Here is a 21,483-nt window from a genome sequence, read left to right as displayed (position 1 = left end):
TGGTCAAGCATCCTCTCCGAGGGCATTTTCATCGGCTGCATGAAATTTAGCTGTTGAAGTAGCTGCACAGTGAATATGTGTGCTCTCTGGTCCAGTGCCATTTGGTTGAACTCATCTTTTAGATACAAACCAAGCATCCAGAGAACAGCTGATCTGTACTGGGTCAGCCTGTGCCCTCAGCTATTCCATCATCTTATTAACCTGCTTCTGTGGGTGCTTGCAAACCCCAACAAGCATTTTGAAACCTCTTTGGCCTCTGCTGGGCCAACTGTGATAGAGAAAGGATAGATTTTTCTGTGAGGCCCCAGAAAAATCTGTGTCCATGAAGCCTGTAAGGGGGACCAGTCTTTAGTCTTTGTAATTGAATAAATGGGAAATCTTATGAAGCGATAAAATACATATCAATGAATTGACCTGATCCTTGTCATCATGGCAGGGAATGTCCCAAGAGTTAATAGACGATCATGGCTCTCATTAAGACCCTTTATGTCTTATGCTATCACGCAAACTTCTTAATCTCCTTCGTCTCAAGACCTGCCATGTGACTTTGGCCTGAATATCATCCCTTGACAACCCTTCCTCCATTCACTGCATAAATCCAGTGAATCTTTTGGGGCTTAACTCTCATTATGTCTTGTGCTTAGAGCAGTGCCTGTCATATAATAGGTACTTAATAACACTTGTAGGATGAATTAAAGAAAGTATTGGCCTTACCTTTTGTCTCCCAGATCATCTTTCTCAAAATGTCCCTTTATTTTTGATTATACTAATTTTGGAGTCCTGGTCCGAGAGGAATGTGAAAACCTCCATCCTTAAAGTCTGTGAGATGTGAAACAGGCTCTAGAATATATTCAAAAGCTGTCTTTTGGCCATACAGCAGAAAGGTCTGGCCATTGCCGCTTCAGGGGAGAGTATTTTCGTCATCTAAATTGGGACAGGGCATCATTGAGTTCTACAACATGAAATGCAAAGGCTGCAAAGACTGTCCATTCTGCCCCCTGCCACCATGGGGAAGAGGTTCAGAGGGGAATGAGTTTGGCCCAGGTCAGCCAGGCAAGCAGTGGGAGAGTCAGTTAGGATGAGAACAGGCTCCCAGGACAGTGCTCCTTCCTGCCTACCCAGCCTGAACCCAAACTGCAAAATATCAGGAACCCTGAAAAGTGAAGGAGAAGTGATTTATGACATGTCACTGTCACATAATTTTTTAAAATGATGCTTTAGGATATAACATTGGTTTTGACATACCTTTAAAAATATTAATTTTAATGGGTTTCTCAGAGGCCTTTCATGACATAGACCACAGGTATTACCCTGGGCTGGAGCAGCTGTCTGGCAGCTCTCAGCATGCAGTCATGCAAAATCCTAAATAACACTGCCAATCTCTATGTGGTGTTTCACAGAGGATGACCTTGGACCTTTAGCAACATCCTTGCCATATATCTTTGGAAGTTCTGGTCCTGAGGTGTTTGTCTTGGTAAATATAAGCTCTGGTCACCATCAAAATAAAAGGACCAGGGACATTTTCTGGAAAGTAAGGGAACCCATCATCTGGTATTGAAAATTAAAAGGGAAGTCACAGTGGAGATGTCCTTTGCTTCTGACTCCTGTTGGTGTGTGAGGGTTTCTCCAAAGGTGGGTACCAACTGTATTCCCTGCCCCATTCTGACATTGTGACCAGTGGCATGCGTTGGTGAGGCGGTGGTGGTAAGTTGTCACAGAGCAGAAGGACACATCAGAGCTGGACATGCCCATGCTGGAGGGTCCTCACTAGGGCCCAGTGGCTTCCTTAGTGGCAGCCTCCCCTTCGTTTTGTATCGAGCTAGATGTGCTTAAGTTGACTTGATCACTAAGGCCTCTAGTGACACTGTCGTAGGATGGTGGGAAAGATGTGGCAGAGGCAGTTTCAGATTTGCCTGGGAGCACACAGTTTTCATTTGCCACGAATGCAACAAAGCCTTCATCTGGGAGTGACACAGCCTCCTCCTCAGCCCTGGGCACAGGCAGGGGATTGGCGATCGTCATGGAGCGGTGCAGCACGTAGCTCCGATAGGCCTTTTGGATGACAGTGGCTGAAATGTCTTCTTGCTTCCACCGGAGGGTGGTTGCTATTGGTTCATAGGATGCTTTTGAAAGATTAGTTGCCATAAATTTCTCCTCCATATTTGCCTTCAGAGAATCCAACTCCCCAGATTCTCCCAGAACATTCTTGGTGAAGGCAAACAGGATGTCCAAACAGTGGATCTTATCTCCAGGGACCAAGGGCAAGTCCATGTGGATTAATATATTCCCATTGGGTTTTGGGATTCGCAGGGGGCCAGAGAGCGTGTCTGCAAAGTCTGAGAGGGCAGAGAAGGTAATGAACTGGGTGGCCTCCGGGTCGAACTTTTCCCAAGTCTCGTAGAACATGTCAAAGTCATCCTCGCTCAGGGGCTCCGTACTCTCCTCCGTGGCCACATTGAAGTTTTCCAGAATCACCGCGATGTACATGTTGACCACGATGAGGAAGGAGACGATGATGTAGGTAGTGAAGAAGAGGATGCCCACGATGGGGTTCCCACAGTCCCCTCTGGTGCCATTGCTGTTGGGAAGGCTGGGGTCGCAGTAGGGAGGCCCCGTGTTGAGGATGGGGCTGAGGAGCCCATCCCAGCCTGCTGATGTGGTGATCTGGAAGAGGCACAGCATGCTGTTGGCGAAGGTCTGAAAGTTGAACATGTCATCAATGCCAGCCTCCCACTTGACGTAGGCGAAGTTGGCCATGCCGAAGATGGAGTAGATGAACATGACCAGGAAGAGCAGCAGCCCAATGTTGAAGAGGGCGGGCAGGGACATCATGAGCGCGAAGAGCAGCGTGCGGATGCCCTTGGCCCCGCGGATCAGCCTGAGGATGCGGCCGATCCGGGCCAGGCGGACGACTCGGAAAAGCGTTGGGGAGAATAAATTTCCAAGTGATGTAAGAATTGCAGAAAACACCAGGCCTTTAAAAGTGAGGGGAAATGATCTAATTAGTACTTCCAATCACGAGCCCTGACAAAGTTGGCTGGATCACATCCCCTCTTCTCTGCCTGGTATGGACCTCCAAGTGAGCATCCATATTCAGGGACTCTGGACCCTCTGAGCCTGGCACAGTGGATGGCATAAAGTAGGGGCTCAGTAAGTGTCCATTGCATAAACCCTGTCTCCCTCGAGTAAGTCTCACCTTTCCCACCATGTTCTTATCTTTCCCTCCATCCAGATACATTCTTAGTCAACCTACATGGTCAAAACCCAACTTCTGCAGCCTAGTTCAGCTGCAAGTGATTGCACCCTGTTCCACATGCTCACAGTCCGTTGTCTGTTTCCGTCTGTAACACAGACCTGGCTCTTCCCTGAGAATTCAGCCTTTGGGTCATGCCTTTACTTCCACCCTGGTCCTGTGCTCTGTGAAGGCTGGGACCCACTATGATTCATCTCCCTATCTCCTACTGCGAAGATTGACTCAGTTCCTGGCACATGGTCCTGTGGATAATTGTACAGGGCCTAGTATTAATTATAAGGGGCCTGAGGACTTGGGCAACTTGCTGACAGCTAAAACAGAATGGTTTTGAATGGCCACCTGTCTGCATAATAGATTTTATTTGTTTCTTTCATTTCCAGCTGTGTTTGAACTCTGTGTTAGGGCCTAGAGATGGGCTGGTTTAAGGTCATTTATAGCCCCCTAACCCGAACTATGAACAAGAGTGTGTATATCTCCCTACGTGATATCTAACTTGAAGATTTGTGAAGCTTGGCCCTGGGGACCTGTGGAGGCCTGTTAAGACCACCAAAGATTAGGCAAGGCCTTTAGGTCAAACAGGATTGAAAACCTCTCAGGAGAAATGGTGAGGGGTATGATAGAACTCTCTCTCCTTGCCAGGGTGCCCTTGATCCCATTCTCCTACTCGCCTTTTGTCCTATGAATATGGGTGGTCACAGTATTGTGTTGGAAGGAGGAAGGAAATGGAGGAGAAATGGGATAATTATAATTTTGTATTATGAAATATTTATGAAAGCCCCTCTCTTAAAGTCCAGTTTAACAGGGGCATTTTCCCATAGTGCAAGATACATACGTGTTTTTATAATCTACTAAGATTCTGCCAGCCAACTAGCCTACCTTTACAAGGGAGAATGAGTCTTCATACTTGTAACAATTAGACAATCAATACATGTCTTACAGGTGGAAAGGAAGAAAGGGGGAGAGGGAGGGAGGGTGGAAGAATGGCTAGTGGGTTCTTGCACTTGTTTTCGAGCTGTCGTTATGAGTGATTTCTGTCCAGTGACAGGTGTTGCTGTGTAGGTCATAGGAACTGGTAGTTAAGGTGTCCCCATGATAGAATGGAGTACTCTGAGTATATTTTATTTCTATAGTACTGATATGGGAAGTCACATAAGCAAGCTCCCTTCTCTAATATAAAATAAAAAATGGCCTTTAGAGTCTCTCACTTTGGAAGGCAAACAAACAAACAAAACAAACCTCCCCCACCCCGCCCCTGGAAAACCCAGCAGCAACAGGAAAATAAAACAAAACAAAAAACAAAAATAAATTTAAACTCCCCAAACAAACACAACCCAAGGCTGTGTTTCAGCACCAGGATAGAGAGATTAAGTGTCACTGAGTTGTATTCAGATGCTATTAGCTCTTGATGGTAAATCAATGGAAAATAAAATCTACAGCTATGCCCTGACATGAAAAGTAAGCAGGTCATGATATAATAGGTCAGGATATATTTACAATGCAAAGTAAACCTGGCGTGCTGCGATTTGGCCTTTATAGGATCCAACTTTGGCTAAACCACACGAAGGCCAGGGACGGTATCTTGGTCGTTGGTAGGAGGCTGTTAGTTTATTAAAAAGAACATTAGCATGGTCTAAATTCAGCTCCACCCTTTACAAACTATATGACCTTGCATAACTTTCTTAATCTCTGAGGCTCCATATTAAATGTATAAAATGAGTATAGTAACACTCCTTCCCAGGGCTGCTGTGGAGATCCGTGGATCCCAGCCCAGTGCTCAGAACTCAGCAAGCACTCAATTATGGTGGCTCCAATCCCCACTTTAACCTCTGACTCCATTCATTTTCTCTGAACACCGTTGGCCCCCAAATACTGAGCCTGTCATTCAACAACACCCAGACTAGGTCATAATAGCATTGATCTCTTGGCATTGGTCCCTTGACTTTTCTGTCACTCATATTCCCTAAGTGGACAGTTATACAGAGATTTAATTCCAGACCCTTGACTTAAGAATCTCCTTTGAACAATCTCCTCCTAGTCTTTCCTCACTCTTCTGGCAACCACCTCCTTTTCCAGAAAGTATTTTATGACTCACCTCACACCACACCACCCACTCTCTGCTTTGAAGGCCATAAAGATAAGACCCATTGGAAACTCCATCATCTTAGGTTTTCTTGTGAGTGATTGTTCCCTATAGGCTCCCAAATTTCTGGCGATGGCTGCGCACACAGTAGGTGCCTGAATACCCTTCATGGCAGCATGGAGAAGGCTAGTGAAACCTCTGCATTTCACTGAGAGGCCCGGGGCGTTTTAAATCTTCTGCTCTTGCAAAGCAGCAAATACTGGGCTCCTCTAACATACAACGTAGGTTTTTAAAAGTTTGTTAGCTGTCCCCTTGGTTTTGAAAGAGCAGCCAAAACAAGCCCAAGCAGAGGCTGGGTGTCCCCACCACATGCGATGCCCACTTACTTCCAATGGAGAGGACCACGACAATAAAGTCAAACACATTCCAGCCATTGATGAAGTAGTAATGCCTCAAGGCGAACATCTTCATGACACACTCGCCCGTGAAGACGGCCACAAAGAACTGGTTGATTTTGTTTAGGATTTTTGTCTTTTCTTCACTCTGCTCATCAGTCTCCACCATCATGGTGATCATGTTGAGGCAGATGAGGACCATGATGATGATGTCGAAAGTTTGCCTGGTCACGATGTCAAAGACAAAGCCCTGGTACTTGTTCTGAGAAAACAAGAGATGGTACATCAGGCCTCTTGGCAACATAAACCAGGCATCTGGAGAGGCTGTGTTCTTCACAGATGGGTTTTTAAAGTCTGTCTCTTTTGTCTCCCTCACACTCCACATCCCAACAGAAGCAGAGTTCTGACCTTCCAAAATCTCACTCTTAGTTGTTTCTACCTCATTGCCTCTCCTGGCCCCATGAAGTCACTAGGCACTTTGTCCTTGTCCATGCTCTTCCCTCCACTTGCAGTGCCCCTCCAGTCCTTTCTCTTGGCCATCTAAATCCCCACAGCCTTGAAGCTGCTGCGTATCACAGGGAGATAAGCTCAGTGCTCTGTGATGACCTAGAGGGGTGGGATAGGGAGGATGGGAGGGAGGCTCAAGATGGAGGGGATATGGGGATATATGTATACATATAGCTGATTCACTTTGTTGCCCAGCAGAAACTAACACAACATTGTAAAGCAAGTATACTCCAATAAAGATGTAAAATCAATCAATCAATCAATCCCCATAGCGCTGAGTGATCCATCTCTCTTAAGCCCCACTTCCTCCAGGGAATCTTCCTCAATCCCATCCTCCACGGAATCTGCCTCAATCACCTCACACCGCATTGCTCTGTCCCTTCTTTGGGCTCCCACAACCTTTACAGTCAGTCTTGAGTTCTAGCGTTTCATGTATACTTCTCTTTTCTGCTAGACAACAAGCTCTTTGAGGGTAGAGCCATGTCTTATTTAATTTTGTGTTCCTGTAGTGCCCTGCATAGAGTGAGAGTTCAAGAACTGCTTGAAAAAGTATTTAGTTGAGGGTAAAGTCAAGTGTAGTGGTGCAACTGATTCCTGCAAATGTTCTTTTTATTCCTGGGCTGTGCAGATGTCTAAGCAGGTCTTGGTTGTTTGCATTCTTGGAGAGAGGCAGAGTGGCCTGGACAACCAAGAGATCATTTTTAGGGGGTTATTTTTATGGTGTTTAAAAAATTTTTCCTGGTGTGGCCCTCTAGACTTTCCTGTGCTGTTAACATCTTACTGGTCTGTGAGCTCTTGATTCCAACCTCATCCTCCACCCTCACCTTCTCAGACATTTCTGAGCTCTGTGGAACTCACCTGCCTTGATCTGCAAACTTCTCCTCCTACTCAGTGGCTGCTCACTCTCCTCATGCCATGGACCCCAGGGCTGGGGGCAGAGCTGAGGTCCCTCTTGTTCCCCATTGTCACTCCCAGACCTTTGTTCCTCCTGTGTCTTGTAAAACCCTTCCTCCTCTGATGCCTGTGTCATCAAGTTAGCCTTCCTTTGCCCCCTCTTCATTGCTACCACTTACTGACCTCCTTGGTCCCTCTGCTTCATTACTGATGAGTGAGACTCTTGGCCACACTTGGCCACTCTTGGCTATTAGCTCTCGGTTCCTTACCTAAATCTCTAATGACCTAGTTTTTCCTAACTTAGAGAAAAATCTTCCTGAATCTCACATCTCTCTCCAGCTACCAGCCTACTTCTCTCTTCACTTTCACAGTTAAATTTCTTGAAGGAGTTGTGTGCAATCACTGTTTCCCATTCACGCCTCAGCCTACTCCAACATAGCTTTTGTCCCCATCCTGCCATTGAAATGGTTCTTGTTAAGATCACTCATAACGTCCAAAATACTGGTTTGGCATCGCTTACCGCCCCCTCTGCCTTGAAACTCTCTTTTCTTGGTTCCCAGAGGCCTTACTTTCCTGGTTCTTTTCTTGCCTTTTTGTCTGCTCTTTTTTGAGTCTTCTTTACTCAACCTTTAGATATTAGCATTCCTCAAGGCTTAGTCCTATGTACCCTTTCCTCTTCACCCCGTTCTTTCTCCCTTGGCAATTTCTCCAGCCTGTGAATTAATATGTGTGTGATTTTTACTAATTGTTTTCCTGTGTCACTGGACTGTCATCTCTGTGAGGGCAGGAACATCTCACTGCTCTATCCCCAGTGTCTGCATAGTATCTGGAATGCAATAGATGATCAATAGGCAGATGAATGAATGGATGACAGAACGGACAGCTCTGAATTACACACACTTCAAACAGAATTATAAAGCCACTCCACTAGGTTGATTACATTTAATTCTGTACAACAGGTACTTCCTGAATGTGTACTATGTGCAGGGCTCTGCATGAGTGGCTGTGAGGGAGAAAGGAACCTGTCGTGAGTCTCACCAGGGAGCTCCCAGGAGCCACAAAGGGGAGAAGGGCTGTGACAGAGGCTGGTTCCTGCTTTCTGCTTCATGGTGGGGATGGGTTGCTACCCTGCAGAGTTTGAGCAAAGAATCAGAGTGGGTCTGGCTCCAGGCATAGCTGCTGGCTCATGTCTTTTCTGGGATGCTGAGCCACTAATAGCTTTCATTTCATCACTGAAAATGGCAAAAAAAAAAAAAAAAAAAAAAGAGGCCCATTCATGACTTCTAATTAAACAGAGCAGGCAACATTACTAAGTTCTGGGCATCTGGTTTGCCCTGGATATTCAGCTGCTGGGGAGTGGAGCAGCTTTCTAGCTGCTCTTGGCTTAGCTTGTGGGCAGGGATCACTTCTTTGCAACCCTCAGGGCTCTCAGAGATGATGAAGTGGGTGACTGATGATGTGATATACTGGACCCTATTATTTTCCTATAAAGTGGAGTATGTGAAACCTGCTTTTAGTGATTTCTATAGTAGGGAATGTTATAGAATAAAATTTCCCAGTCTTGTGGAAGCCTTAGTCTCTGCTACGGATGAAGCATAAGATTTAGAACTTGGGCTTCACGTGTGGCAAGGAGTAGTATGTACATGCCTGTGTTGGAGGTCCCTATGTCATCCGAGGCTGGCCCTGCCATGAACTGGCACCCATGCACCTGTGGAGCAGAGTCCTGTGCCAATGCTCAGCTTACCTGACCAGCTCAACCTGTTGGGACCCCTCAGGGAAGAAGATGGCCTTTCCAGTGCCAATAATCTAGTGAGGAGGAAACTGGAGCTGGGAAGGTGAGTCTTAGGTGGGAGTGGGCATCTCTCTTATTGCTTGGGCTTCTTTCTTGGCTCTGGACTTTGTGGAGGGCAGATGATCAGGCTTGTCTCACTGTGGGGTGGGTGCCAAGACGTTGCCTGCCATATGGATGCCGGCCAGGAGCTAGGATGGGCCAAGGCTCGTGGGCCCTGGAGAGCAGCCAGATGCAATTGCTGCCTGGGCCCTGATCTGCTAGTTTCCCTTTTGGTAGCCCTAAACCTCAAAGTCTTGTTTAAATGTTCCAGCCTTGCCTCAGCTATGCTAAAGGGAACAAAGGAAATAATGTTTGTCGTGCCTGGACCAGAATATTAAGGAGAGAGCCATGTTCCTCCAATAAAGCTATTATAGTGTGGATAGTTAGCTAGTAATATACACCCCCTCCCATCCAAAGGGATGGCTAATGTCAGGAACACAGCTGGGCTATGAGGTCTCACTTCGCTTATCCGTATGGAAGACCTCCTCCAGTGCCAACCTTGGAGGACCTTGGGGATGGCTTGATTAGGAGACATGATGATTTTGTTGTAGATCTTCCTGCCCAACCACTGACTTCCACTCCTACTGCAGTGCCTGGAATTTCAGCATTAGGTTCCTACCTCTGTATTAAGATAGTGTCCTTTCCAGGGTCCCTTTTGGAAATGCAGCTCACCCTGTCCCAAGGAAATTGTCTTCCTTGAGAGGAGGAAGCTATGGTGGCCTGTGGGATTGGCTGATAAGAGGGGAGAAGCTGAGATGTTATAGAGAGATGGATCAAGTATGTAGGGAAGGGTACCCAAAACTGTCATGATTTTGCCAAGGGTTGACCCCAGCACAGAACACCTTGGTGTCTGTTCAAATGTGGATTCAACCTCAGTCCAGCCACCAGAAAAGGTCAGCAGGGATCTAACTGCTCGCTTCTCATTAGGTCTTAGGATCCTTCTCCTGTAACCCTTGCTTGACTCTGATTGGCTGGGCTCAGCCTTTCACCTACATCTTCTGATTTTGAGCCTGTTCCTGCCCACTGGACATTGGAGGGATACTCCCTGAGCCTTAGGGACTCTCCCTCAGGCTAACTCAACCCCAGTTATCTTGATCTTATGAGGTATTTGGAAGGACACCTCTGCCCCTACAGAGGTCTGAACATCTTATCACTACCCATTGTAACACTTCTTATCAGAATGGAGAATAGTAATACATTTGTGACCACTGTTTCCAAGTAAAGCATGTGAAAGGTCACAGCATTTTCTTTTCTTCCTGTAAATGTTTTTAAGACTTTGTGCTCATGAAGTTTTTAGTATCTTATGCAAACCCCATGCCTTGATTTAGAAATTCTAATGTCTTGGCCAACAGAATGTATGTCTCCCTGATTCATTTAGGGAAAGGCCTGTACCTTTGCTGAAGGTCCTTAGGTTTTGCCCTTGTGTGGGGAAGGGCTAATGGGATTGTGCCGTGGATCTTTGTGAATAAAGGAATCACAGGGGAGTATGCCTCTAAGTTTTGGTCAATCTTTAAACACTAGAGTAGGATAATTTTTGGTTCCTATTGTGTCACCTGACCATGACCATGACCATGACTGGGCCCAGGATCCCAGGGTGGTTGGGTTTGGCCATTTCCTCTCTGTCTTCCTGTAGGCATGGGGTAGAATGTGGGGTGAGGCTGGCAATCCATTGCAACCTACATCAAAATGCATAACAACAAATGTTTCATCTCAGGGCTCTAACCATCTTTACTATCATTTAGCCTAATCTGTTCCTGATCTGGTGCTGGAACCTTAAGCCTGTTGGGCAACTCAAGTACTTCCCTAAACAGGTCTATTTGGAACACCTGCAGGAGTATGTTCACTCCAGAAGATCAGAGTTGCTTCTTGTAGACTTTTCTTCCTTGGGCCTGGGAACTCTCATTACCTCATCCTCAAACTCAACCCAGATCTCCTCCTCCACAGAGAGCATTGGCCAGACGCCTACCAGCACAGGCATGGACTGTCAGGTTGGATTTCCAGACACTCTCTGCTAGAGAGGCGAGCTCTGGGGCTCACCAGGGGCCGTGGGATGGGCTTCTGGGGCTTCTTGGAGCCCAGTTTCTTCATGGCATTGTAGTACTTCTTCTGCTCCTCTGTCATAAAGATGTCCTGGCCCCCTAAGTGCAGAGAGATAGCATAACACACACCACTGTTATTGCCCCCAGATGGCAGCCTTCAGCCCTCTCTGGGCCCAGACCCCAGACAGGGGTGAAGCCTGCAATCAGGGGGCAAAGGTCGGTGTTGGTGCTAAAGGCCAAGATTGGGCTCCTGGTCAGGCATGGGGGCTGTGACTAGTGTTGCTTCAGTCACGAGGCCCGGGGACCGACGGTAAGTCTAAGACTCATCACTACCATAGAAACACCTGAGCCCCACTTATCTTTTTTTTCTGTTGGTTGAAGTTGTCAATGATGACCCCAACGAAGAGATTGAGTGTGAAGAAGCCGCCAAAAATGATGAAGATGATGAAGTACAAGTACATGTACACGTTGTCCTCCCACTTGGGCTGCATGTTCACCTGTGAGCAGACAAGTGGGGGCATGGGGACGAGGGGGCATCTTAGTTTGTGTTTACCCCAAAGAACCCTGAGACAAGGACCTGGCTGCAGGTGGCTTATTTGGGAGGTGATCCCAGGAAGCAGAAGTGAGAGAGGGGGAGGCAGGAACAGGATAAAGGCAGCACCACTACCATGGGCAACAGGCGCTCCATGCTCTAAGGACTGTAGAACACACTTCAGAATTGTACCTCCAAGGGACAGGGAAGTGAGAGCTTTTATCTACAGACTCCCAGAGCTTATCTGTGAGGGTTGCCCCTGTGGACTCGCAGTCCTCTGCCCTTGGGGGAAGAGCTGCTGAGCCAGCTCTGAGGCACTGAAGAAAATCAAATCTCAGACAGAATAAGAAACAAAGGATGAGAGTGAACTTAGAGGTGGGTTGAGGGGATATGGGGCAGGGCATCAGCGGTGTCTTGTGCCCCAGCAGGAAAGGGTCCTTCCCCAACAGCACCCATCTCCTCCACCTGGCTGCCGTGACAGTACCTGAAATTCCACTGTTCTAGCTAGCCACTGCCCTTGCTCCCGCCTCTGCCCAGGGAGTGCCCTCATGCACAGTCCTTTAGAGGTTATCTGATAATTTCCTCAATGGTGAACAGAGGAAGAACTTGAGAAGCCTAGGAGACTAGGTCAGCTTAAATATCCAACAGAAGGCCAGCTGGACACTGCTCCATGGGGGGGATAGTGCCAGACTGCTGGGTGATCGCCTCTTCCAGCACCAAGGCCACCTTCACCCCATTTCAAATAGACTAATGTGGGCAGGAGGCACAGAGGGGGAGGCGGTAGGCACCACGGGCTGAGACTCACTTCCCGGGAATCGACAGCTGCATACATGATGTCCATCCAGCCTTTAAAGGTTGCCTGGAAACAAGGAACAGAGGCCACTCAGTGTCTGCCCATCCACCTACATTGGCCTCTGTTTTGATTCACTTATTTGTCTGTTTTTCTCATAGAGCATTGGCCCCCTGGAGTCAGTTCTGACATGTCTCTGATTTCAGTGCCTGGCACACCATAGCTACTCAGGGACTAGTTGTTGAACGAATGCATGAACAAAGGGTGGAGTGCAGGAAGTTGTGGGTAACTGCATGACAAATGTATAAGCAATTGCATCAACACTGAATGAACAAGTGGATGAAGGCAAAGGATGAATGAATGAATGGAAGCATGAATGTTATTGACTGTCATCATCACAAGCATTATCTATCATTACAATAGACTGGAACATAATTTATTACCCTCTAGGAGACGATTTGCAATAGAAGACTGTGCAGTCTGTGTGGCTATACCAGGTCTATTTTGTACAAGTAGTGAATTCTAAGTCATCACCTCATATAGCCCCATGGCAGGCTTATCCCTTTATTCTATTCTATTAGCCCAAATTGGTCTAATTGCACTACTGGGAGATCACACTCATTGGTAGGGCCCTCTAGCCTCATGGTACAGTCTGTAGGAACAGGGAATAATCTCACTTCACACTGAGTGCTACCCCTTGCAAAGTCTCCACATAGCATCTTCTGGGAGACCCCAGGCCCTCCACTTTATCGAGCAGCCAAAGGAAGAGACATGGTTGATCTCAGGACTCACCACCTGCAGAAGTGCGAGGTAGCCCATTGCAACATTATCAAAGTTGACCTTCACATTGACCCAAAAGAAGCTTCCAGTGTGGTTTTGACGTTCACAGTCAGACATGTTATTCACAGTAGTCCAAGGCACAAGAAGAAAGCCTTCACTGGTCTTGTTGATGCATTTCTGAAACTTCCCTGCGAAGAGGTTCACACCCATGATGCTGAAGATGAGCCAGAAGATGAGGCAGACGAGGAGGACGTTCATGATGGAGGGGATGGCGCCCACCAGGGCATCTACCACCACCTGGGGGGAAAGGCAGAAAGACCTGGAACCCCACCGATGCCACACCCTTCTTGCCCGATCCCAGTTCTTTCTACCCTCACTCGGGCTGCTTCATGAGCCAGTGGAAGCAAGAGAAGTGGGTTAATTAGAGCCATAATTCAGAGTCAGAAGACAGAGACACTGGGCAGTGAGGATGGGTTTATACATTCTCTCTAAAGTTCATTCAGGGCAGGTTTCAGTGTCTCTCCTTAGGATTGAGGAGATGGACACATTTACAAGCACATACGTACTCATTTAGGGGTGCCAGTGTGTGTTTTGTACTTGCACATACAGACTTCTAGAACTTTGCTTTATTTTATAAACTATATGTTTATAAAATACAGTTTATAGTGTGCTTTGGTCAAGAATCAGTGAAAACCCAAATCCATATTCACAAACTTGCTTATTTGTAAATTAGCAACCTGGAGATAAAATAAAATAAACAGCAAAGTATTTCAGTCATAAGCTCCTAGCGTTTATAAAGATACAAGTTAATTTTAAAAGTCCACTTTTGTTTTGAAGGTACGATGTCTTCTTTGAGGCAGTGGTGGAGGAAGAAAGCAAACATTGCTTTCTGTACCAGAAGACTTTCATAATTATGTGGAAGGGGAGGGGAGAAAATGAGCAGTCCCTCATCCCCCATAAGACAAGGGCCAGACTTGTGAGCATTCCATCCTGAGGAAGACAGTGAGGGCGAGGTGGCGGCTGAAAGCCTTGGATGAGGAGAGGGATGGATGAAAGGAGAGAATCCATAGGACCCAATGACTGTGCTGGGTTGGAGAGAAGATGCATTCCAGTGGGTGGTGACTGAGCTGCTGAGTTGCTGATGTCACTGCATTTAAATGGAGTGTCAGAGGCAAGGCTCATTTGTCATGGAAAGATGAAGAGCTTGGGGTGTTCCGGAGATTTTGGCATTAAGGACAAAAGGCAGGGTGGGGAGATTGAGGTAAGAGATGCTTGTGATGCCGCGAAGCAGGATTGCCTCACTAAGAGCAGGAGAGAGTGAGGTCTGAGTCCTGGTAGATGTGATGTTTGCGGTGAGAAGGGAAGAGGGCTTACAGAGGGACTTGAAGGAGAACTAGGAGAGTTAGGATACTGCAGCACCACCAATGTGACAGCAGAGAGTGGGGACCCCTGAGCTGACCTGTGGGGGTAGGGCCTGGAGCTCAGGGTCAGTAGTATGGAGGGCGTAAAGGGGGAATGGGTACCAAATGCTGCAGACCAGAGCAATTAGGAGATAGGTCTTACCCGCATGCCTTCAAATCGAGACAGGGCCCGCAGTGGCCGCAGGGCACGGAGGGTCCGAAGGGCTTTGATGGATGCCATATCAGAATACTGCAGCACCTTCGCTATAAGGCTTGTCAGTGAGATCTGAGTGCAGGCAGAGAGCAAAAGCATCACCCTAGGGTTCCAGAAAGTTGACCCTAGTGGATGGAGACAGGAAATCCCTCCCACTCCCTACTCTGTCAGAGCCATCATCCTGGCTCCCACCTTATTCTGAACTCCAACGAGAGGTATAGTGAGAGTCCAATCTCTTCTCTTTCATTAAAGATTTCATTCATCATTTATCTGAACTTTTGGCCAAGAAAATCTCAGTCTCCCACATCACCACCCCCTTGTATGTAGGTGATCAAGCTCCCAGTGTAGTAAATCAGCCTTCCCTTTCCTCTCTAGAGGCACCAGCCAGGTCCCAACAGCCTTTAAAATTTGATTGACTTTCAGAGACTTGGAGAGATGCTGGCCCTTCATGGGGGTTATGCAGAAAGTCTATCTTGAGGAATATAAAGTGAGTCTCAATTGTACATGCTGAGAAAAGTGGAGAAGAAAGAGTCCTGGGCTGGGTGGGGTCTAGTTCCCTCTCAACCCTGATATTTTTGTGACCTTGGGTCAGTGCCTTGTTAGTGCAAGTTGTACTTTCAACCTTTGTAAAATGAGGAATCAGACTAAGAGAACTCCGAGGCCCTCACAGCTCTGCAGTTTTTCAGGAAGAGTGACTGGCATGGGGCCAGGAGATTCAGCTTTGACAGACAGCTGAGATATAATGACTGAGTTGTGAGTCCCTGTTGGTTGGTCAGTTTTGCATTTTTTAAAGTGTTGGACCAAGGACTGCAAAGGCACAAACTTACATGGAAAAATGGTCACACCTTCCAGGAACTTTGAAGGTGCCAGGGAGATACCCTATGCATTGGCTTGAGCTTGCCAGAGACTGTGACCCAATCCTGGGAGACCCCCAACTGCACCACGACTGGTGGGCTGAATTCAGGCTAAGCTTATCTTGACAGCTAGGAGGGGATGTCAGAAAGGGAAGGGTTTACACTTGGGTGCTAGAGCCCCAAACAATGCCTGTTCTCTGAATGGTGGCTTATTCCACCAGGACAGAAAACTGGAATGGAAACGACCCCCTTCCTCCAAACAGGCAAGGCTCCAGACACCAGCAGGTGGCACCCAGCTGCCTGGCTAAGTGAGAGCAGGAGGTTTGGGGCCAGTTCCATGCTGGACCCTGTTCAGTCTTTTGCCCAGCCCCTGGGAAGGCTGCCTAATGTGCAAAATCTGCAGTTGGGGCAATTAGGAGCTGGGGCCTCTCCATCAAAGCCCTCCCATCCAAGCCCAGCTCCATTCCCACTGCTCAGGCCACAACCCTCCCAACTGGTCTCTAGGCTCCCGTATTGCATCCATACCATCCATTCTCCTCTGCAAATTTGATTATGATCATGTTTCTCTCTTACTCCCAACCTTCACTGATGCTTTATCATCTCAGGATAAGCTCCAGACTCCTTAGACTGTATTATATGGCCACAGCCTGCTTTTCCAGTCATATTTCACCGACGTATCCTACCCAAATCAAGTTGTTCCCTAAATGTACCTGTGTCTGTGCCTTTGCCCAGGGTCATTCTTTAATTAAGATTGACCACCCCCAGTCCTTTGTGCACCTTGTTGCTCCTGCTCATTTTAAGCCTTATATCTAATGCCACCTCCTATATGAAGCCTGCCCAGCTACCCCACCCCCAGAGTGGAAGCAGGTTCATGTCTCTGTGTCCCTAAGACACTAACTATTTCCAGCAGTGCTCACCACATCCTCCCTCATCATATGTTTATTTCTCTCTGTTGTCCTATCTGCTGGAAGAGTAAAGTAAATAAACTCCTGGAGATAGGGAATTTTTATTTCTTGGCTTCTATCCCCCCCAGAGCACTTCATAAAACAATCCTATATGCAGTAGTTATTGATATAAATAAGCATTTGATAAATTGAAAAAATAGAGAGAGGCATGTTGGGATGGATGGATGGAAGGAAGGAAAGAAAGAAGGAAGAAATCTTGATGGAAAGTTGAATGATGGTTGGATAGAAGAATGGACTAAATGATACAAAGATGGATATGAGAGTTGAAAGGAAGAATGGAAGAAAGAAAGCAAAGAAGAAAGATAAAATATAAAATCATGGATAGTGGGTGAATGGGATGGATGAATTGGGGAAGGTTGGATGGCTGGATAAATGATGGATGAATGAAAAGATAGAGAGATGGGTAGAGGAATGGAAGAGATTAGAGAATGATGGAAGGTTGACTGGATGGAAGAATGGGTGGGTGGATGGATGAATGGAAGAAAAAGAGGTGAGTGGACAGAGGGGTGGAAGAAAGGAAGGATAGATGGATGAGGTAAAGGAAGAATAGAAAGATGGAAAATGTGTGAACAGAAGGAAAATTGGATGAAAGGTGCTTGAATGAGTGAATAGAAGGTTAGATGACTGGATAGTTCAATAGAAAGACAAATCAAAAGATAGAAAGATAGAAGGGTTAAGGACAAATTGATAGAGGGATGGAAGGAAGGTTAGGATGAATAGATGGGCGGAAGGGAGGAGGGAAAGAAGAGTGAGAATAGATGGATGGAAGGAGAGGACTGACAGGATAAACAGAAGAAGTAAACATGAATGGATGTTTGGAAGGAAGGAAAAAGGAAGGGTGAATGGTTGGATAGATGGAAGGAGGGATGGATGGTCAGAAGGAAGAATTAGTAGGCGGATGGATGGATGGATGAGTGGGTGACCACATCAGGGGATCAGGACTGAAACTAGTGAGACCTACTTAGGAGTGACTGCCCCTAACAAGAGTGGGTAGCTGGAATAAAATTTTCCTTTCATTTATGAATAATTATATGATATGCACAAAATTATCACCTGTGACTCAGATTGCAGGCCTCACAGCTAATCCCTGTGGTACAGTGGCCTGATGCTGCTAGCACACTGGTATCAGGAAAGAAGAGAATTGGGTGCACAGACCTGCTGTGGAGGACCTGCCAACACAGGAGACTGGACAGAATGTTCTGAACTGGACCCCATCCAGCTTCAGGAGGCAAGCACCAAATACAGACACATTTCCTAACACCTCTGATGTGCAGACCTTGGCACCAGTGGCTGTGGGAGTGTGGGAAGCAGAGGCAAACATAGCACGTGCCTCCCCCACCTGCAGGGATCCTCAGATGTGCAGCAGTGAACAAATAGCTCAGGCAGCCATCCTGAAAAGCCAAGACTGCAAGGGCCTGGATAGATAGAGGGCTGTATGGTTAAGAGGAGGAGGAGCTCACTCCGGGCTTTGGGGGATAGGAGAGCTCTTAGGAGACTTTATTGAGGACGGTCTCCACACACCTTTGAGGAATCTCAAGTTTAATGTGTGGGAGGCACTTGGTAAATCCCCTAATGCAGGGCTAGTGGCCACAGGTTCATCTGAACACATGAGCTCCAGCTCATCATCTCTCCAAAGGGACCCTTTGTCCCTTTTAGTGCCACTGGGGAGACACCAGTGGTTTAAGCTCAGTGGTTCTCAATCCTGTCTACACATTGGACATGCCCAGCGGCTTTTACAAAATACTGATGCATGGACTCCACCCAGGACCAGTAAGACCCCAATCTCTGGGAAGAGTAGTGCTTGTTCACTGTGTTCTTAAGAGCTTCCCAAGTAATTCTAAAGTGCAGCCAGGGCTGGGGATCATTGAGTCAGTGGGAGGGCAGGTTCTCTGTGCCAGGAAGTCCTCAGCATCCCTAGGTCTAGAAGCCTTGACAATGGACGCAAGGTCATGTGCCATCTTGCTTTGGATGTAAAATACAGAGGTAGTAAGTGGTCTTTCTGGATGGAGACCTAGGAACTGAAGACTCACCTGAGTGTCACTGTTGTGTTGGAATCATGTACTGCCTGGACCTTACCTGGATCACAGGTATGCAGGGCTATTCTCAGACCCCTTGCTAAGACTTCTCTTTGGAGTCACCCTTGAAGGCCAGGCCTCCAAGCTTCCTTTGCATTAGGTGCAGCCATCAGCCAGGGGAAAGGACCCCAAACCCCACAAGTGCCCACTGGGACACTCACATTCACGATGAGGAAGTCCAGCCAGCACCAGGCATTGGTGAAGTAATTTTTAAAGCCATAGGCCACCCATTTGAGCAGCATCTCAAACACAAAGATAAACGTGAACACCCTGTCGGTGTACTCCAGCAAGGCCTTCACCGTGGGCTTCTGGTCAAGGTAAAAATCTTCAAAGGCCTGGAAGGAAAGGAGCAAAATGGTAGGCGGCCTAGACCCAAAGCACTGGGGCCCAGGGACAGGGAAGGACCCAGTCAGCCCCTGAGAGAGCTTTGGTAACCAGTTTGCCTGCATCATTTTTTTTCTCTGCTCTGGGAGGTAGGGTGGGGTAGTGGAGGAGGCCCTGCGAGATACAAACGAGGACTTCCTCGGAGCCAACAGGGACACACAGCCCTGCTTATACTTTGCAGGGGAGCTGAACACAAGTGAGAAAGGAAACCTTCTCTAATTGGATTTTGGAAGTGAACCAAAGGGATTGCTAACAGTGACTTAGTTTAAAAATAAAAGCAACAAAGGATGTTCGCGAAAATGAAAATAAGACTCACCAGTGAACTCTGAAAAAGAATGCTGCATTTCATTGGTAATCAAGGAAATTCAAATGAAGAGAAGATGCCGTTTTTCTTTTATCAGATTGATGAAGAGGAAAAGGCATGGGTGGGAGTGGATGGTGGGGGGAAACCCCGCAGTCAATTTGGCTGTGGGGAAGCAGCTACTCTCATATACAGCTGGGCGGAGTGAAAACTGGTTCAGTTTTTGGGACCCCAACTTGGTAATATGACTCAAAGCTTTTAGAAATCCAGCAATTCTGCCTTCAAGAGTGTATCCTAAGGACACTAGATGTTGTTGGTGTCCCACCTAGATCCTGTTTAAGGAGCCAGTATGACCATCCCCAGCTGCTGTGAACGTTGGTTGCTAAAGGCTGGTGAATGCCCCTGTTGCCTGAGGACACGTCCCTGGGCTGAAGGGAAGTGTCTCCGCCTTAGGAGACTATATCACCCCTCTGGGGGCAGCCGCAGCCAGTATCTGACCATCCCCTTGCCTCAAGGTGGGACAGTCCCGTGAGGCCTTTTATGCTTCAGAGTTCCTGTGGGATCAGGCTGAGGCTGGGCTTCATGGGAACCCATGTCTTTTCCCAGCTCCATTCCCTGTTCTGTCCTACTTCCTTCACATCCTCCAGCTCAGAGCACACCCTCCACAAACTGCACAAGAATTCCTGTTTCTGGTTCTACTTCTAAAGCTAGACCTAAGACGGGAAATAAGCCAACGTTTCCAAAGGAGTGTGCATAGGATATTCAATGCTTATTAGGAGTGAGCTTGGGGGTTAGTTACACTGCAGCCATTTAATGAGGTAGGAGGACCATATTACTGAGAAAATTTACTGAGAAATTACAGAATGCACAAATGTGGTTTCCGTTTTGTAATATTTATGTATTACATGCATAAGAAAGATGGGAAGGAAATGCACCAAAATGTTTTCAAAGTGAGATTCTCTTTGAGTGATAGGAAAATTGGTGATATTTTTTCTTTGCATTTTCCCATAATTTCCAAGTATTTTTTTTCTCTTTACTTTGTCAGATAAAAACTCATGCTATTTTTTTTTAAACGTACTCAAAGTAAAAGCATAAGGAAGACTAAATTTGGTGCCAGCCAGTTCAGTCCCTTGGGCAAGGAGATGGGGAGGGGAGGGAGAGCACTGGGGTGGGGCCAGCAGCTGGTTTAGGATGTGAGCTCCCTGCCGGGAGGGGAGGGCAGGAGAGCAGCAGGGGTGTGTGGAGAAAGGGAGTAGAGAGACAAGGGAAGGAGGTGATGAAGAAAGCACTTAGTCCTCATCAAATGATTGAGGTTATCATTTGCAGGATAGAGGGAAGGGCAGGTGTGGAGAATGCACTGCCCAGCCTCCCTTTGCCCTGCAGTGTGGCCTCTGCACTCAGGACTGTGCTGAGACTGCTATTCTAGGGGGGCCGTCACCATCCTGTGCCAGGGCAGTGGGCACCATCAGATGCTGCCACCCCCTCTCCAAGATGGCAGGCCAGCCTGCTCCGTGAGACTCTTCTCCCTCAGCTTTGTGCCCTTGCTGGCCTAGCTCTCCTTCCACCTCTCAGATCAAACCTTCTCACCTGCCTTTGCTCCTCCCTAAGGCTGAGACAACACCCTGAGCAGTTTGGGCTCCCTTCCTGGGAAATATGGCATTTAAGTGGGTGCCCAAATGGTCAGTAGATTGTTTTCAGGGAGTAAATGGCACACAGGGAGCAAGACAAGTGGAAACACTGGGAACCATGAATCAAGAGAGTGGGGTGCTAGTCCTCCCTTTAACTAATGAGCTGGGAGCCTGGGCAGGTCCCTCCGTGTCTTTGGGCTGTGACGTCCTCATCCATAAAATGTGGACAGCCAAGGATGAGTCCCTTCCTGTGTCTACGTCTACCTTGGTTCATTGGGAAGATTAGTTGAGACTGTGTAGTGAGCCTACGCCATGGTGCAGAGAGAACATCCTTCCTTGTCCTACAAAGCTCGACACCCAGCAAGTGGCTTAGGAAGTGTCTCTTAACTCAGAATCTAGAGGACCGTAAGGTCTTGTTATTCAAAGTGTGGCCTGTGGACCAGTGTCAGCATCACGTGGGAGCTTGTTGGAAATGCAAATTCTCAGGTCCCACCCTAGATCTACTGAGTCAGAATCTGCATTTTAACAAGTTCCCCGGCTGATTAAATTTTGAGAAGTGCT

The 21,483-nt window shown here is 47.3% G+C and overlaps 1 protein-coding gene across 1 annotated transcript in view; it reads right to left on the bottom strand.

The window, feature by feature from the left end:
- Positions 1-1,767: 1,767 nt before the first annotated feature.
- SCN10A (sodium voltage-gated channel alpha subunit 10) overlaps positions 1,768-21,483 on the bottom strand; it is a 74,371-nt gene continuing 54,655 nt past the window's right edge. The window contains exons 19-26 of the mRNA XM_061197467.1: positions 18,771-18,944; positions 14,665-14,787; positions 13,114-13,398; positions 12,337-12,390; positions 11,359-11,496; positions 10,998-11,102; positions 5,720-5,990; positions 1,768-2,975 (exon numbers count right to left, since the gene is read on the bottom strand). Of these exons, the coding sequence (XP_061053450.1) occupies positions 1,768-2,975; positions 5,720-5,990; positions 10,998-11,102; positions 11,359-11,496; positions 12,337-12,390; positions 13,114-13,398; positions 14,665-14,787; positions 18,771-18,944 (2,358 nt within the window). The remainder of the gene's footprint in view (positions 2,976-5,719; positions 5,991-10,997; positions 11,103-11,358; positions 11,497-12,336; positions 12,391-13,113; positions 13,399-14,664; positions 14,788-18,770; positions 18,945-21,483) is intronic.

Source organism: Eubalaena glacialis, chromosome 7 (genome assembly GCF_028564815.1).
Source record: "Eubalaena glacialis isolate mEubGla1 chromosome 7, mEubGla1.1.hap2.+ XY, whole genome shotgun sequence".
Lineage (NCBI taxonomy): Eukaryota > Metazoa > Chordata > Mammalia > Artiodactyla > Balaenidae > Eubalaena > Eubalaena glacialis.
Note: the sequence above shows the minus strand (reverse complement) of the source record. Positions and strands in the feature narration are given on the sequence as shown.